The 18,867-nt window shown below is 32.9% G+C and overlaps 1 protein-coding gene across 1 annotated transcript; it reads left to right on the top strand.

Annotated features, from left to right (window-relative positions):
• The first annotated feature begins 395 nt into the window (after positions 1-395).
• Positions 396-12,255, top strand: LOC116133692 (putative receptor-like protein 8). Its single transcript, XM_031419377.1, has 4 exons — positions 396-657; positions 9,076-9,228; positions 10,525-10,782; positions 11,024-12,255. The coding sequence occupies exons 1-4, from the start codon at positions 396-398 to the stop codon at positions 12,253-12,255; spliced, it is 1,905 nt and encodes a 634-aa protein (XP_031275237.1).
• Positions 12,256-18,867: the final 6,612 nt, after the last annotated feature.

Raw genomic sequence — 18,867 nt, 5'->3', positions numbered from 1 at the left:
GGCCTAATTCGCCGGGTTATCACTACTTGTCTCACCAGCTTTGAGTTGGTGATTTTCTGTTTTCTTGACAAGCAGAAATATTCCAAGTTTGATGTGTGGTTAACTTTCTTGTTGCTGGGTATAGCTATCGTTCTTGAGATATATGCTGCTATTGTTCTATTCTTCTCTGATCAATCTAGACATTGGTTCATTGGGCGGAAGAAGAGCAATACCATCCTACAACCCATGTATCTTTTGGAACCAACACTTTCACTACCACGGTGGTCAAATTCCATTGGGCAATACAGTTTTACAAGTCTTTGCATCAAAGAAAATCTGACTGTAAAATCGCGGGGCTCCGTCTGATTGTTAGACTACTGAAAAAACAACGGCTTGTGGATAAACTACTACTGTAAATGCAACAGTACAGGAATAAACTACTAGGAAAGGGCTGCTGTGGAACGTCTTATACACAGGTGACCGAAGAATTGCAAGAGCTGATTTTCAACCATGTGAACAGGGAACATGATCGAGTTAACGAACATAGAGGAAGCGAAACGAATCCCGAAGAATTGCAAGAGTTGATCTTCAACCATGTCAAGAAGGATATTAGTCAATCTGAGGAGAATAGAGGAAACCTTAGGATGACAAGCGGAAGCCGTGCACTTGAAAAACATAGTATGCTTAAATAGAGTGTTAAGATGGACTTTGATGAAAGTATCCTCATCTGGCACATTGCAACAGAACTTTGTTATTACCGGGACAAATATTCAAGAGTCTTCGAAACTGAAAATAACAGTACTGTTGCTGAAATGAGCATGGTGTTGTCAAAATATATGATGTATCTCCTTGTTCAGTTGCTAGTTGGAGTGGGGGGTGTTCTCAAGCGTCGGGATACTCTTTCTAAGGTTGGGGAATATTTCACGAAACACAAAAATCTCCATTAAGCATTTCGACCCATCAAACCAAACTGAACAGAGTAGTGGAGATGATGGTGATGGTGACAATAACAGAATTCGTGGGTGGACTGATTTACTGAACTCAGCATCGAAGTGAAAGACGACGCAATCAAATCAATGTTCTATTATGCCCACAAGCTTGCATCAAAATTAATGAAAATATCAGATAGTTAGAGATGTTTGGGTTGAAATGGCAAGTTATGTGGCAAGTCAAGGTAGAGGAAGTTAACATGCTCATCACTTGAGACGAGGGGGAGAGCTCCCTTCTCATATATGGCTTCTTATGGCTCATTTTGGCATGACTGAACAGTATCAAATATCTCATAATCGTGGGAGACCTTCTCTGATTTTGAAATAGTTATTGTGCTACTAAATCATTGTAAGGTGTATAGATAGGATATTAATAATTTATGCATTTCTTGGTTTTTTTTTTTTTTTTTGGACTAAGATTTGATGTACAAACAAATTAATTTGAAAAAATCTGTCTTACATCATCATAACTTTATAAACTAGCTTGGGTAGAACCCAAGCCCAAAAAGCTTCTACCCAAGCCCCAAAAAAGCTTCTATACAAGCCCAAAAAGCATGCCAACTAGGGATCAATGGATGCTGCTTTTAGGACTCCCCTGACACCTAATGAGAAATCAAAGTCTTTGGGTTTTGGGGAGAGTATGGTCACAAGGCTGAAACTTAAAGGTATTGACTGAAGGGCACCACCAAGAGTAGAGCTTACGACTTAATTTGACTCAACACGAGAAACTTACCAGATTGAGGGCTCTTTTTTTTATTCTATGGGTGGTGGTGGATGGAAAAAGCTTCTATCCAAGCCCAAAAAGGAAAAACAAGCTAGAGAGGGACAATATATATGATAAATGAGCTCAGGTAGAACTCAAACTCAAAAGTCAATTCAAGGGAAGAGAGAGCTAGCCCAATCACATATATATACCATAATAGTCCACCAATTTAACGATGTGAGACAAATACAACTTCTAACATAACTTATTATACTTGATGTTTAATTAGTCAAGAAATTTACCGTTAAACTTAATAATAATTAATTTATGCAAATAAATCAAAGCAAATTTATGATTAATATATAATTGTTAGTTCATACTTAGAAAACTTAAAATAACTTATATTTTAGATTCTCAATTATATATCTTTTTAAAATATATATATATAGCATTAACATGTCAGATATTGAGAGCTTCAACTTCTAATTTGACGGTAACGGAGAAAATAATAAAATTAGTAAATTACAACATACTTTTCATGTATTTTAGGGGTTTTCTCTATTACTTCAATCTAATAACTTCATATCTCAAATATAAGTAAATCAAACATTAGTTCGTATTTTAAAAAAAAAAAAAAAACAAAATTATCAATTATATAACAAACTTAAAACATTACTCAAGTACTATTGAAATTTAGTTAATTATCTGAAAAATCCAAGCTATTTGATCTTTTGGAAAGGAAATTAATAAAACCCACAAATCAAAATTGAATTTTATGTGACATATATATATAAAGTTAGGAAGAGAGAGAAAATAAATGGACAAGGTAAAAAGAAAAATATGCAAAAAGTACAAGGTAAAAGAAAAGTGAAAGAAAATTAAAGGGTTGTATTGTGACTTTTAGAATATGTCGGGTTATCTTATAGGAGGCGTTTGATTTAGTGAATGTTAGATTACTGGAATCTTATATTACCTTGAAGATTACTAGGAATCTTTAGGAAAATATGTTCGGTTAGTTGGTGGGTATGTTATATTAATATGTTTGGTTAGGGGGAATAAATTGGTGGGTATATTATTTAAATTACTAAATTACCCTCTTTTTTAAATATTAATATAATATTTTTTTTACTATTAATTTTTGAATAATTTCTTTTAACCCCCAATATTTCAGATTTAGCTAAAACACCCCACTTATATAAAACTTTAATTTATGACAAAATCACCCCCTCCCCATGCTGCCACCGCTGGAAGTCTCCTAAATTTGCCGTGAGTAGCTCACCGTGACCACAAGGCTCTTATATGGCCGTTTTTGGCCATATTGATGGCTAAAAACAGCCTTATCAAGCCAAATCTAGCCATTATCGACGAGATCTGGGCGAGATCTGGCCATTAACAGCTAGGTCCATGGTCGTTAATAGCCAGATCTCACCTAGATCTGGCCGGAAATGGCCATAATAGATCTGGCCATTTTCGACCTAATATGGCTGTTTTCGGCCATCAATATAGTCGGAAACGGCCATATCGAAGCCTCCCGGGGCCTCCCTGCGAATCTCGGTCATTTTTACGGACTCTGGCGACTTTTCAACTACGGTCTGTGTTGGTTGGCCTGCTGCTGGCGGTGGTGGCTGGGTGGCGATGGTGGTCTGTTATTTGTTTTAAATATAAGGGCATTATTGTCCAAAAACTTAATTAAACAAGGGTAAAATTGAAATAGTATATTAATGTAAATTTATTTTAAAACAGGGACATTATTGTCCAAAATTTTTATTAATAAGAGATAGAATTGTAACAAAAATAAGATTACCTTGGTAATCTTACACTACCTAAGAAAATGGAGGTAATAAGATTATCTCCAATATGATCAACAGTAACAACTATTAGTAATACAAGATTATCGGAATCTTTTATTACTTGATAGTCAAACATGGTAATCAAATAATATAAGATGACATAATCTCAATAATCTTCCATTACCTCAACCAAACGCCCCTATAGTGTATTTGTAATCCTATTGAAAAGAGTTTCAAATCGTAACTCTGCGCTTCCGCCCATGGTGATCTGACGAGGACTGCAGTAGCATTAGCTAATTTTACCAGAACAAAGGCGCTCACTCTTTTAACTGGAAAGACTTGCTTCTTCATTCATGTATTGAATATCAAAACAACATCGTTGAAGTTATTATCACTGACGGACTTAAAATGAAGTTCATATTCCATTAATGACGTAAGTAACTTTTAACGGCTTCGATGTCTTCTGATATTAATATAACTATTGGTTATTATAACCAATGTTAGAAAACATAGGCTGTGTTTATGTTTTCTATTCTTTTTAGAATATTGAAAATGGTTGAAAAATGTGAAAAATTAAAACGCAATTGTCATGTTTGTCTGAAAATATATTCGAAAGAATAATACTATACTTACAAAGTCTTTATACAATAATATATGTGAAAGTGATGTGTCATACCATGATCAGGAGAATAAATTTGTAAAGTTAATTTAAATTTATTAATTAAAGTCAAATTTACTTTTCCAATCATGGTATGACATATCACTTTATATATATATAATATTATTCTATCTAAAAATGTGAGAAATAAAAACGTGTTCGGTATATTTGTCTAAAAAACCATTTCAAAATAACATTTATTTTGTTCGTCTTAAAGAGTTTATCTCAAATATATCAACCACGGGTTTTCTTGTAATTTTATGTTAAAAATTTTGATTTAAAATAGAAAAAAAATTAAAAAGAAATAAGAATAAACTATTATTTTATTCCAATTTAGATTTTTTATACTAAAATGGGAGCCCCACATGCAGTCAAATTTAATTGAAAGAAAACGAAAATAAAATGGGCTTGGGGCCGGTAGGACTTGACACACGAGTCGTGCCGTATTAGTTAAGTCAAGTTGGTCTACAGTTATATAAAATTAAAAAGGTTTCTTTATTATAAAATAAGTTAAAACTCATTAATCTTTTTCCAAGTCTTCCTCTCTTTCACAATTCTTTTCTCCAATTCAAACAATACAACAAGACTCCTTTTTAAAGATAAAAGAGAAAACCAACATCCTTAGTGCAAAACTTTTTAATTTAATTGAATTAATATATATTACAATAAAAAAATATATTATTTTTATTAAATGGTACAAATTTGTCCCCAACCCTTTTTTTTAAAGTAAGACCAACACCCTTTTTGGTTTCAGATTAATTTTGGGGTGGGACTCATGAAGATAGTGGCTGTGTTAGGTGAGGGATAGAGAATTTTGGGGTGGGACTCATGAAGATAGTGGCTGTGTTAGGTGAGGGATAGAGACAGACATTATCAAACATTTTAATTAGGCCAAATGACTTTCACCTACCTAAAGTTTGGTATAAAGACAGATTGATACCTAAAAGGTTTGGAAATGACAAACAAATATTTTCTATCATATTCTGTTAGGGATTTCTGTATGCTAAAAGACAATATAGTAATTCTATTCTCACCCCAAGCTCGTTTGCACATCCCTCTTGCGTCATCGACCGATTTTTTGATCGGATTTAACATTTTTTCTGTGAAGTTCAGCGATAAACAGTGGCACTGGCCTTTGCTGGCGCGTGTTGCAAATGGAGATCGGTGGGTATTTTAGTCTTTTTACCATTTTTATCTTTTAGTAGATGAAAATTTCTAACAGAACATGACGGAAGTGGGTGTTTGTCATTTCCAAACCTTTTGGATACTACTTTGTCTTTACATCAAACTTTGGGTATGTGTAAGTCGTTCCCCCTTTTAATTATGTCATAGTATTTTAATTATGCTTGTTGAATCTCCGCCATAGTATTTTAATTATATAATAATATTAGTCTATTTCATGAAATAGATGTTTTCAAGCTGTGACAATTGATATTCCACAACTTGAACTTTTTTTCCACAACTTGGTCCTACATATTATTCATCATATTCGTATATATATGAGTAATAATTATATTGAATTACATAGATTTAATAAATAAAATAAGATAAAATGATTATGTCAAAGTCTATTCTTGTGTTGGATTTGCTTTCATGAAATTGATGTCTTTGAGTGGTGATAATTGGTTTTTCCAACATTTCTTCCACGGCTTGGGCCTACATTTAATAATTTTGTGTAGACTTCTTGCCCTATTAGAAAACTAAAGTATGGAAATTGCAGTATTTCAAGAGTCATGATATTTGAGTCAGTCTTCATGAAATAAATGTTTATGAGTTGTGACAACTGGATTCCATAAGTTGAACCTTTTTTCCACAAGTTGGTCCTACAAGAATAGAAAGCCATTTAGAAATTGAAAATTGTGGGAGCCAATACCACAAGATTAAAAGTAGTTAGAGTAGCTTTTAAAGATCAAAATTTGCTTATCAAAATTAATGTTGTACTAATTAAACCTTTTCATATATATTATATGGATGTATATAAATTAAAAATTATTATATATATATATAGAAATTGATTTTGTTAATTGAAATTGTGGGACACACGCGAACAACACTCTATATGACAATATAAAAATAAAATGTTTTATATAATTTTTTTAACAATCTAACGATACTTAATAAAATTAGTTATGGTTGAGCAGTCTCAAATCATTTAATTTGCTTTCATGAAACTGCGTAATTTGACTTTTTCAAGCTAGTTGCATTCATTGGGAATTTTCCTTCCACAATAGTGGGGTCCAACATTAATTTTGTCCTTATTGACCTCTTCTATGCCCTACAACAAATGAAGTTGTTGGTTGAAAAGACAATACTTTTATTTTTTTAGTCGATACAATATTGAGATCTAATAGTATTATAATATTGAGATCTAATAATATTATAAATAGCACAAAGCTAATCTCTTGGCAATCACAAAAGCAGTGCAATTAGTGTTTTATTAAGAGATGAGTTTAAAATGTGTGAGGATGTGGCTGTTGTTGATTTTGATGTTTATTTCTTTACAAGGATGGAGGATTAGGGGGTGTTTGAAGCAAGAGAGATCTGCTCTCTTGCAACTTAAACATCTCTTCAATGATCCTAACCATCTTCAAAATTGGATTGAGCGGACATGGAAATTCAAATTGTTTGTGACTGGGAAAAGATTGAATGTAGTAGCGCAACTAGCAGAGTATCCTCACTTTTTCTTTTCAATACAAGAAATCAGGAATTAGGAGAGTGGTATCTAAATGTTTTTTTTGTTTTCTCCCTTCCAAGATTTGGAAAGGCTTGAATTAAGTTACAATCTTATAGCCGGTTTTGTTGAGAATGAAAGTTTTTCCATCCTTACTTTAAATAATGAAAATTTACTTCCATGCCTTTGTTAACAAGAATTGCTTTGTAGGTTTTGAAAAATTTTCACACTTGAATAATCTCATGGATCTCGACCTTAGTTACAGTATGTTCAATGACAGCCACGTTTTATTAGCTTTGAGCCAACATTCATCTTCAAGAATTTAATTCTAGATTATAATCAGTTTAGAGAACTAAACCATTTTAATGGTAATGTTCTTTTAAATGACAACTTTTATTATCACTTTTATATTTAGATTGGTTCACAAAACTATGTATGGTTATTATTATTACTATTATTATATGTGTTGATTTCAGTTTCAAGGTTGAGTAACTTAAAGTTTCTGAGCTGAAGCGGTAACATGTTCAACAAGAGCATATTATCATATGTGTCTACTCTCTCATCACTAAAGAAACTATATATGTATGACATCGAAGTGTAAGGCACCATTGATCTTCAAGGTAAGTTTGCTTCTCATCTTTAATTTCTCTCATGTATAACAATTTATTATGTTCTGAATGCTCTCTCTCTTTGCTTTGTCAAACTAGAGTTGGAGATATTGCATTCAAGTAAATTAAAGCTTTGAATAAGATTCTTTCTGAAACATTAGTTTTGTCTGTCCAAACATCTTCTTCATTTTCTCATGGTTTTAGCTGACTCTATAATTAAACTCTTTGACCAACACAAAGAAGGTAGAGTAGATGAACAGAAATGAGATTTGTCAGAAGGGATAAAACTTATATTCATTTAGAAAGACAATATTGAAGCCTATGGATATCTACAAGTAATTAATGTTGGCTTAGGGAAACCTATTAATTAAGTTTTGATGATAAAAATGTTTTAATAGCATTTTATCATATCTCTACTTGGTCTTTCATCATTAAAGGACTTTGTCATTTCCTTCAACGAAATTAAAAGTCTTCTTAAATACTTTTTGATTAGTTTTAATCCCTCTGTTTTAACTCTTGCTAGAATTGGATTCTTTGAGCAACTTAGAGGAGTTGTACATGGCAGAAATGAGATTAAAAAAATTGTATTCTCCAAAGGTATTTATTAAGGTTAATAATATTTAAACTTACATTTCTCATCCTTTACCAATATTGCTTTGCTTTATGAGACACACATAGCACACACGTACTAGGTATTTTTATTCTAATTATTAAATCAAATAAATTTAAAGAATTGTTTTTTTTTTTTTTTTCAATATGAGAAAGCATTGAAAATATTAGTGTTTGAATATTTTCGCAAACACACAAGTGAAACAAGTTTGAGGAAGTTGATTTGGTTTAGTCTAAGAAATGTGAGTATTAGTGATGGAAACAGTCTTGTACATACATTGAGCTTATTTCCATCCCTAAAGGTTATTGAATTCTGCAATAACAACTTTAGTGGAGCAGTTACTACTAATGGTAAATTACAATAATATTGAAAGTAAGTACATTAATTTTTTCTACCTTTAAATTATTATCATAATTACACAATAACTTTCCTAAAATTTGTTCTGCTGTTTCAACAGAAAAGTAGACTTTAGCTTTTATTATTCTACTTTCCAGATAAACTTTCTTCAAAGCATTGGAGCATTTACGTCACCTGAGAGTTTGCGTAATTTGTAAATAATGTTCAAGAAAACTGAAAAGTGGAATTAAAACTCTAGTCTAATGCATTCATTGACAAAAGACAATTTTTAGGATTCATTCCATAGTATTTACAATTTCCACAAAATAAAATGAAAAAAAAAATTGAATTTTGCTTTTTATTAAAGGATTCGATGAGAATTGATTAGCTATATGAATTGAAAATTGATTTATAGATTTATAGATCATTTATTTTTCGAAACACTAAGAATATATTAATTAAAGTTGTTTTTTAGTCTAACCTTTTTCTCTTTAAACCTAAATTTTACTGTTTTCACACTTATTAAACTGAACACAACTTTATTTCTCTTCTTTCTTTATGAATGTAATTTTATCTTTTTTTATTTTTGTATTTAAGATTTTATTTGACCGTGCTGAATCTTTTTTCTAGTTTAGCCCCTATACCATATTAAATATTCTTTTCAATTTAGAATATTAAATAATTGATGTAGATTATTGAACAATATTTTATCTACTTTTGTGTTTTTGTAGAGTTGCCTTCGTTTAAGAATCTGATAGATTTAATTATTGACGACACCGTTTTTAACAACAACTTTCTTCAAATGATGGGGGGTATGACTTCTCTTCAATCTATTGAAATTTTTAGTAGTGACATCAGCGTCAACAACACTCTATTTGACCAAGGTTAGTAACTATTCCCTCTCCTTACAAGCAAAATTTATAATTTATAATTAATAATGTCATGTATAGAAATAAACATGATTACTGCACTAAAGTGCCAAACCTATTAATAAAAAAAGTAACAAGAGCAACCCACCCCCCCACCCCCCCAGGTGTATATATATATATTATTCGATGCATACAAAATATGAGGAAAAATATCTTATATAATGCAAATAGAAAAAATAAGAGAAAGAACTATTTTACTTTCTAAGGAGGCCCTCATCTAATTTTCCAAGGTGCTTGTAGCCCCCATCAATTTTCCTGAATCATGGGCTTTTCAAGCCGCTACTGGCCATGCTGCATTACATAATAAAGATATGCTCTTTAGCCCATCTTACTTTTTATTTATTTATTTTTTATTATTATTATTTTTTAAGGTTAAGCCCATATCCTATTTTAATTAAGGATATAAATGTAGTAAAATATTTTATTGAAATTAGTTCCCAAATTTCATGGCTAAATTTTAGTTGAAATATCCTTTTTGAGAATTAAAGTGGTCCCATAGAAAGTCTAAAAAGGTTGTTTGCTTTTGAGACTAGATAAAATGTATGGACTCCTCTTTAAGAAATTGCAGCCAACATTACTCTTTTGTTCAAAGCAACAAAATCAAACTAATTAAGAAAGATTAGTATTTATGATCAACTTAAAAGACCATAAAGTCTCAGATGTCTCAAAAATCTCTGACAATTTTTAAATACTCACATGAAATTATCAAAAGCCTTTTAAAAACCTTGAAATGTACATATATATTTGCATTTAAGATTTTATTTAACCTTGATGAATTTTTTTTCTAGTTTAGTCCCTATACCATATTGAATGTTCATTTCAATTTAGAATATTATAATAATTGGTGTAGATTACTGAACAATATTTTATTTACTTTTGTGGTTTTGTAGAGTTGCTTTCATTCAAGAATCTGACAAATTTATTTATTTACAGTACTGTTTTTCACAACAACTTTCTTCAAATGATTACGGGTATAACTTTTCTTCAATATACTAAAATTATAAGAAGTAACCTCAACGTCAACAACACTCTATTTGACCAAGGTTAGTAATTTTTCCCTCTTCTTACAAGTAAAATTTATAATTTATATATAATTCGTTTAAAAAAGAAATAGCGCACATGGCTAGTATATTTATTAAATTTGTGCACTGTAATAATTATTAAGCATATTGATTAAGTAACATTTGCATATGACTATAATTACTCTTGTGCTTCATATAGTAACTATTAAGGAACATTTTTTAATTTCAGGAATTTGTAAGATGCTTCATCTTCAACACTTAGAGATCTGGGCCAATGGTTTAATGGGTACCTTGCCTTGGTGTCTTGCAAACTTGACATCCCTTCAAGTATTAGATATCTCATACAATGATTTTATGGGAAATATCTCCTTATCTCCTCTTAAGATGCTGACATCCGTCCAAGAATTAAGGCTTTCAGACAATCATTTCCATATCCTTGTTTCCCTTGAACCATTTTTTAACCACTCAAAGCTTAAGAACTTCTATGGTAGATAATGAAATATATGCAGGAATTGAGTCATAATATTTGGCCCCAAAATTTCAATTAAATTTCCTCATATTACCCAGTTATGGATATAGTGTTTCATTCCCCAAATTCCTCTATAGTCAATATGACTTACAAGAAGTTGATCTCTCTAAAATTAATTTGAAGGGAAAGTTTCCAGTTTGGTTGTTAAAGAACAATACCAAGCTAGAAAGACTTTTTCTAGTTAATAAGTCTCTTTCAGGGCCTTTGCCAATTCAGCCTCACATGTCTTTGAAAGAATTAGATATATCCATCAATTCCTTCCATGGGCATATTCCAACGGAATTTGGAGCTTATCTACCAATGCTACAAACTTTAAACATTTCTAGAAATGCTTTAAATGGTAGCATTCCCTCTTTGTTTGGTGACATGAAGTCGTTGGTGTTTTTGGATTTGTCTAATAATTTGTTGACTAGAGGAATACCTGAGTATTTGGCCACGGATTGCACCTTATTACAATTCCTTGTATTGTCAAACAATAGTTTGCAAGGTCAGATATTCCTTACAAATTTTAACTTGAAAAACTTTTTATATTTACAATTGGATGGCAATCATTTCCTTAGAAAGATGCCAGATAGTTTGTCTAATTACTCCTTGGAAGGGTTGTATATAAGCGATGACCATCTTGTTGGCACATTACCAAGGTGGTTAGGAAATAAGTCATGTTTGATAGATATTATAATGTCAAAGAGTCATCTTGAAGGTCCAATCCCATTAGGGTTTTGTCAACTAGAAAGTCTTGAAGTATTAGACTTTTCAGAGAACAATATTATTGGGAGTTTACCATCTTGCTTTCCCCCTTCATCAATTAAACAAGTTCATTTGTCAAAAAATAAGTTACAGGGACAACTAAGTGATGGATTATCCAATATTTCTTCTCTAACGACACTAGATATTGGATATAATCACTTTGAAAGCAACATTCCTGATTGGATTGATATGCTTTCTAATTTAACTTGCCTTATCTTGAGTAATAACGATTTTCAAGGTGAAATGTCAATTCGTTTACGTAAGTTAAGTCAATTACGCTTGATAGATCTTTCTCACAACAAGCTTTTTGGACATATCCCTCCTTGTTTAAATATCACAATAGTTACTACTGCTTTTGATTTTGTATTTGATTCTCATTTGGTTCGAATTATACCTCTTAGAGAGGAAGAAAGTGTAGAGTTTACAACGAAGACTATATCTTACTCTTACCGAGGAAGACTTCTTGCCTACATGTATGGAATTGATCTCTCCAACAATAAGTTAGTTGGTGTGATTCCTTATCAAATTGGAAATCTTGTCGGAATCCATTCACTTAACCTCTCTCACAACAACTTGACAAGACCAATCCCATTGACATTTTCAAATCTCAAGCAGATCGAGAGTTTAGATCTTTCATACAACAATTTGAATAGGAAAATCCATTCCCAACTTGTTGAGTTATAATTTGGCTGTTTTTAGTGTGGCACACAATAATTTATCAGGTAAACTCCCTGATAGGATTGTACAATTTGGAACCTTTGAAGAAAGTAATTATGAGGGAAATCCATTTTTTTGTGGACAACCATTGCCCAAAAATTGCAATGCAATTGAATCACGACCAAAAGATTCAAGTATTACTAGAGAAGACAATATTTCATTGATATGAATATCTCCTATATCAGTTTTGTTGCGTCCTCCATAATTATGCTCTTAAAGATTGTTGCAGTTTGGTTGATAAACCCTTATTGGCGTCGTAGATGGTTTTATATTGTTGAGTTGTGAACAACATCCTGTTACTATTTTGTTGTAGATCATCTCTATAAGTGATTTGATCATGAAATAGTTAGTCAGATTATATGTAAATATCATGCAAAATTGCATGTTTTGACGTTCTCTTCAGGGTGCCAAATGTTTTGTAATTTCAAATAATGCATTTATTAATGAATAATGTTAGTGCTTGAAGAAAGCCTACCGAGCAATACCTTAGATGACAACAAAATTTAGAGATTTCATCTTATTTTTTATTAATGAATTATATATTCGTATAACTAATGGGCTATAAAATTATGAAATCTAAGATGTGATGTTGTTTTTGGCGTTGAAATCATGTGTTTAAATTGAATTGACTATACATCTAATCTGGTGATGCATTATACAAAATCAATTGTTAATTGTTATTTCATTTAAAAAGTAACTAATCCTCTTTCTAACAAGTTTAATTTACTCAAATTATTATATTAATCTAATCTCTAAATCTCGTAAGGCAGGCATGGCTCCTTTGTTGATAGTCCATTCTATCAACTATGTTAGCATCCATAACTTCAATACCTGGAGTTGGGGAAATGTACGGCTACCAATACGATAATGCATCTTTTTCCCCGAGTAGGAATTAGAGAAAAGCCTAAGCACTTTAAGGTGTTCCAGCCCTTCTAGTGTCTGCATTAGGTCTTCTGATAGATGAGACCTTGACAATGCAAGGACTCTCAGATTTTGGTTAAGTTTTTCTATGTCAAGTCGATTGATCGTTCCGACCAAATACAAGTTTGACAGCATTGTGTGACTCAACATGGATGGAAATGGAGGTGTGAAGGTTTATTATTGTCATCCATTGATTTCAACTGCAAAGACTGAAGACTGTTCTGTTGTTAAATCCAATCAGCTATTTCTGGAATTGAGTTTGTGTGGCATGTCAATCCCAATTTCCTTATACACCTCAACCTTTTCAACCAGTTAACTGTATGCCTAGTATCGCCTACTACTACGCCCCGTAAGGTCTGAAGGTTGATTGGATACCCATTGTCAGTTATCACAACTTTAAGAAAAATGTTGTTCGTATAGAGATGTCGAAGGTTCTTTGCCTTCCAGATAGAATTAGGCAAAGTGGTTAATAAAGAGTGCTTCACATCTAAAGGTTATTTGCCTAATGAGGCATGGACTCAGAGGATAAGGTAGGCCATGATAGCCCAAAGCCAAAATATTTGGACTGGGCTCCTCTAAGAAAGCTGAGTGATTTTCTTCCCCTGCTACATTAGCTTCTTACTGAAAATGATCACTTATTCTAGCTTTCTGTTGTTTTCTTTGCTTGCTAGTATTAACCGCCCTTTCTTCGCCTTTTTTCTTTCCCTTTGGATCCTCAATCACCCCTAACCATGCAGCTGTGCTAAATTCTATATTAGACAAAAAGCCAGCCAGAACACTTACTCAAATAGGTAGACCCCCACATTTTCGCGAGATTTTCTCCCGAATCTGTTCGCAAGAAAACACTTCGTCTCCTGGTTCTCTTTTGGCCTTTTTCAAAAACGAACTCCAACTTTTGTACTCAGTGATTTACTCGGAGAAGAGGAATGGCTGGATCAATATGAGTTGCTATATGAGGGTCACGGATAGTAAGGATGACCCTACTACCATTTGATGAGTTTGGAAAGACCACTTGGAGTTTCTGGATCAATATGAGTTGCTATATCAGGGTCACGGATAGTTAGGATGACCCTGCTACCATTTGATGAGTTTGGAAAGACCACTTGGAGTTTCTCCCGTATAGCAGGTCCATGGACATCATCCAAGACAGTTAAGTACCACTGCGTGTTTAATAAATTACGAAGCTTCTGTTGCAATATCTCTTCATCTCTAGCCTCAGTCACCTGCTTCAATATTTGAACTAAAAGATTTTTCTCTTTAAAATCCGGTGAAACACAAACCCAAGCATGGTTGTGGAAAATTTTCCTTATCTCTAAATGGTTGTAAACTCTTTTCGCTAGAGTTATCTTGCCAGAGCCTCCCACACCCACCACCGATATTAGAAGCTTCTCGCTAGTCAAAATTAATCTTCTTGATTCCGAAATTTGAGAATCAAAACCAACAATATCTTCTTCATTATTTATCTGATGAAAAGCTGTTTGCAAGTACTGTTGCTTTACATCATCCAAAACTTCCTAACGTTTTTCAGTAATACCATAGAACCATTCGAAAATGTTCATCATAAGTTCTTTTTCACACCTCAATGGGCACCAAGTTGGTCAACTGATCCAAACATTTTTTTTATCTCGTTGCTGAAACGAAATTGCAAGTTGGTTGACCTTAAGAAAGAAGGAAACTTAAAAAAAAAAACTTTCTGTTTCAGAAAATCTATAAAGTGTCTATGACGACCTCTGCCAGATAAACAGCTTGTAGAAGCTTGATCGTCCCGTCATCAACTGTCAGAGCACTTCCTTATAAACACAATCATTGCCGTTGCCATTGATTTCAGTAGCAACTTTCTTTGCTGAGACAATAATTATATTAATCAGATCAGAAACTGAAGTAAAATAACTTATAAATACAATCACAGTCAAAACAGAAACCTCTGATCCTCCTATTAGCCATGCAGATGTGGCTCGAATTTAATACAAGGCAGAGACCGAGAACTAATTATAATAGATTTGTGCTTTGATAAAAATGATATGGACTTTAGAAACAAAATTGTTATATGAACAACTACTACATTCTAATAATAACGAGTATCAAAGCCTTAGAAAGCAGCATTGTGTACAGGTTTTTTATTCGGTTTTCCAGCAAAAGTTTAGCAATATATGCTCATTTTAGAACTAAGCAAAAAAGGAAGACATAAAGGTGCCCCTCACAGCAGATTTTAAGATTTGAAATCAGGGAGATTGTGATTCCTTACGTTTCATCAAAGGGAGTTCTTTTAACACCAGTTTTGACATAAACAAACAAAAAGATAAGAGGCAGAAAAAAAACAGCATTTAGTTGCAAACACTGAGGAACTCACCATCGTACCTGATCTGCTGATAATTTGTCCAAAAAAATTTCATGAGGTGGTGGCATTTTACTGAAATCCTGATTTCCTTCCAAATCATGGAGTCCATCAGATCTTTGATGAATAACTCTGGAAGCATTTCCTAAAAATGATGCCGTCTTTTTCTTTTTGAATAGAACAGAAACCAACTTCCCTGATTCAATACAAAGAATTAACCTCAGATATTGTATAAGGATGTAAAACCAATATAAGGACTTGAAATGCATTGGCATTATGCTAGCAGAATGCTATATACTACAGAACAAATTCTGTTTTCCAAGGACACTTCGCATATCATATGAATCCATCACGAAGTAATCCTCCTCTATGACCAACAACTCAATCATCTTATGCAGATTATACTCACTTAACCTTTTTCCTTGAACACTTTCAGCATTTCACATTTTTCCAAGACAACAAATGCATACTAGGATCACAAATCACACGGCAAAAGTATGATTTGTGTGTGCTACTTGACATATCATTAGAAAATGGAAGCAAAGCACTGAAATATATTCCAACATATCATTATATTAAGAAATCCAAATTTTCATTTGAAAAAACCTCAAATTTATCACAAAAGCCATATAAAAATTCCAAAATCTGCCATGTCCTTTGATAATTGGACATAAAAGAACACATTTTTATAGTATAAATAGATAATTGAACTAAAGCAACAACAATACACTCAACCCCAGCCTCAAAAAACTTGTCTTTAACCTCCCTATCTTTTATCCAATCTCACGACGAACAAACAAAACAAAACAACAAATAAAACTAACCCAATTGAGCTTTCTACAGTAGCAATCCCAAATCAACTTCATTTTCCATTCGCATTCACTAAACACAAAAAACCCAGAAAGAATATGCAAGAATTCACCCAAACTAACAACATTCAGATCAACACACACATTACAACCAGTTTAAGTTAACAAACATAGCTTGAACTACTAAAGCTTCTAGCATGAACGAAAAGCTGCAAAATTTCTGGTGTAAAAGAATAACTAAACGGGCACATGGGTTTGTCGGAGAAATGATCAGACGGTGGAGATGGGAGGGCGGTTGGCCGTGTAAAGAAGCATGAACAACGTAGTAGCACCGCCATTGTGTTGTTGGATAAAACGTCGGATGTGTATGTTGGAAGCCCAGGCTCTTGTTAATAGTTATCTGGACAACTTTTGACAAAACAAAATGACTTCGGATTCTCATTGAATAACACCCATGCCATTGTTTTGTGTAGACAAAACCAAGTTAAATACATTTTGGTCTCCACAAATATTCCTATTTAAATTTTAAATTCCAATCATACCCCTTAAAACCTTAACTATTAATATATTTTATATTATTTTTATTATAACAAATCAAATTATTAATTTATAAAATTAAATTATTTTTGTTTCTTTGGATTTCATGATATATAATACAAATTATTTTATTCACGTTCAATTAGGCCAAAGGTCTATGAGCAAAGCAAAGATCATGAGTTTTCAGTACTTCATAAGCATCTTCAGGTGAAGAGACAACAATGGTGGAAAATTTGGCCGAGCTGTATTTGCATAAGAGGACCATATTTCTTAGCCAGAGATGAGGCAAAGGGACGACGAAATGATGCGTATTTCCCAAATCTCATACCACGAAAAACGTTACTGGTTTCCCAGTAATGTTACAACTTAATTGACTTTAATTTACATTTATATTCACTAGTTGCTGAAATTAATTTCAGCAATAATACTATATCAACTAACAGCCCCATACCGACTGACGGGGCGGCACATCATCTTCAACTGGATATTTTGACCCAACAAAGCAGAAAGAAAATTACCAACTAAATCATATACAAAATAATTAAACACGCGCCCTCTTTTTTTCCTCTTTCTCGAAAGGAAGTAAAGCCTTGAACACTGATATGCACCGTCATCACAACCAGGCAATGGTGTTTTAAGCATAGTGATGGTGTTTTATGAGACTAGTGTTTAGTCCACATGCATCTTGAAAAAACAAAAAAATAAAATTCACTAGTTTGATTGCTAATATGGAATGTAGATGGTCTGCAGGAAGACTAGAATCTGCAGCAGAAGTGATTGTGAATGTATTGTTAGAAAAGAAAACGGAGAAGTTTGGTCGCAGTGGGATGAGTCGAAGGAAGCAAGAGAAGCAGCTAGCTAGGAAGCAAATTGACGACACTGGTTTACTTGATTATGTATTGAAATCTATGAACAACGTAATTGTTGGAGATCATATTGTGCATCGTCCAGTGAATCCAAGCACTCGGTTATTAGAATACACAATTCATGAGCCTTGTAATGGTGAAGAACTTGAAGCCTTTGAGCCTGGAGCTGATGTTAGCAGTGAAGTAGTGTTTTTTGTACAGGAATGTGCTTTTGAAAGACTCGATCAAAACTAGTGGGTTGGGCAAGCCAAGTAGTTCTTGATAGCAGACACTTCGTAAAGGAATGGCCTTTTGAGGATGAACAAGACCAGGATGAATGTGGGCCTGAAGATGATGATAGAGAAAGAATGGTGGAATGTGACATTGGTGAGGTGTGGCAACACACACGCTGCCATGGAATTAAGGATTCAAAGACAGTGGCAGGTGCTGAATCTGAAATTTGGAGATGGAGATGGAGCTGGGCTTTCTATTAATTACACAATAACTTTATTTATTTTAATTTTTAAGTCATCTAGTTATGTTATAACATATTAATTTACATTAGCATTTGTCATTTAATTACCATAATTTCTATTTTCATTATTTCTATTTAAATTTTAAGTCTTGAAAATGAAAATCCTCGTGGGGCTTGGCCTGGGGATTCCCCAACATCCTCGTCCTAGGGGCGGGTCAGGCTCGCCCGGAGACAGTGGTCACTGGCCCATGCCCATCCCTAGTTCGTGAGTTGCAATTTGTATTTAATAATTAATTGTAAAGTTTTATTTGAATCCTTAGTACAATTAATATAAAAGTAATCTCATGTTCTTTATTTACATTTTAGCCCCATAATAGTATATCATAAATTATTATTATAATGTTATAATAGTTAAAAAGGCCAACATTCTGATGAAAATAATGTATTAGACTAAACATAAGATTTATAGTGGTTTGAAAACCACCCTACGAAGTACCCATTCTTTAGAGATCAAATTTAGAGATTTTTAGATACATATTTACAAATCTCACATATTGATTGTATGCATGCGTAAGACAAGATTAGCTGCTCTGTCTGAGCAATGAGCTTCTCGCCAAGTATGACAGCTTTAGTTGCTTTGTCCGTGCGATGTTAGAG

Source organism: Pistacia vera, unplaced genomic scaffold, assembly GCF_008641045.1.
Source record: "Pistacia vera cultivar Batoury unplaced genomic scaffold, PisVer_v2 Contig272, whole genome shotgun sequence".
Taxonomy (NCBI): domain Eukaryota; kingdom Viridiplantae; phylum Streptophyta; class Magnoliopsida; order Sapindales; family Anacardiaceae; genus Pistacia; species Pistacia vera.
The sequence above is the reverse complement of the archived record's forward strand: the minus strand, read 5'-3'. Positions and strand labels throughout refer to the sequence as shown.

Bases quoted from the DNA above. Each gene is read 5' to 3' on its own strand.
- LOC116133692 (XM_031419377.1), top strand. From the start codon at position 396: ATGCAACAGTACAGGAATAAACTACTAGGAAAGGGCTGCTGTGGAACG. The intron at 9,229-10,524 runs GTTAGTAACTAT...TTTTAATTTCAG, and splicing joins CAACACTCTATTTGACCAAG to GAATTTGTAAGATGCTTCAT. The intron at 10,783-11,023 runs GTAGATAATGAA...AGTCTCTTTCAG, and splicing joins AAAGCTTAAGAACTTCTATG to GGCCTTTGCCAATTCAGCCT.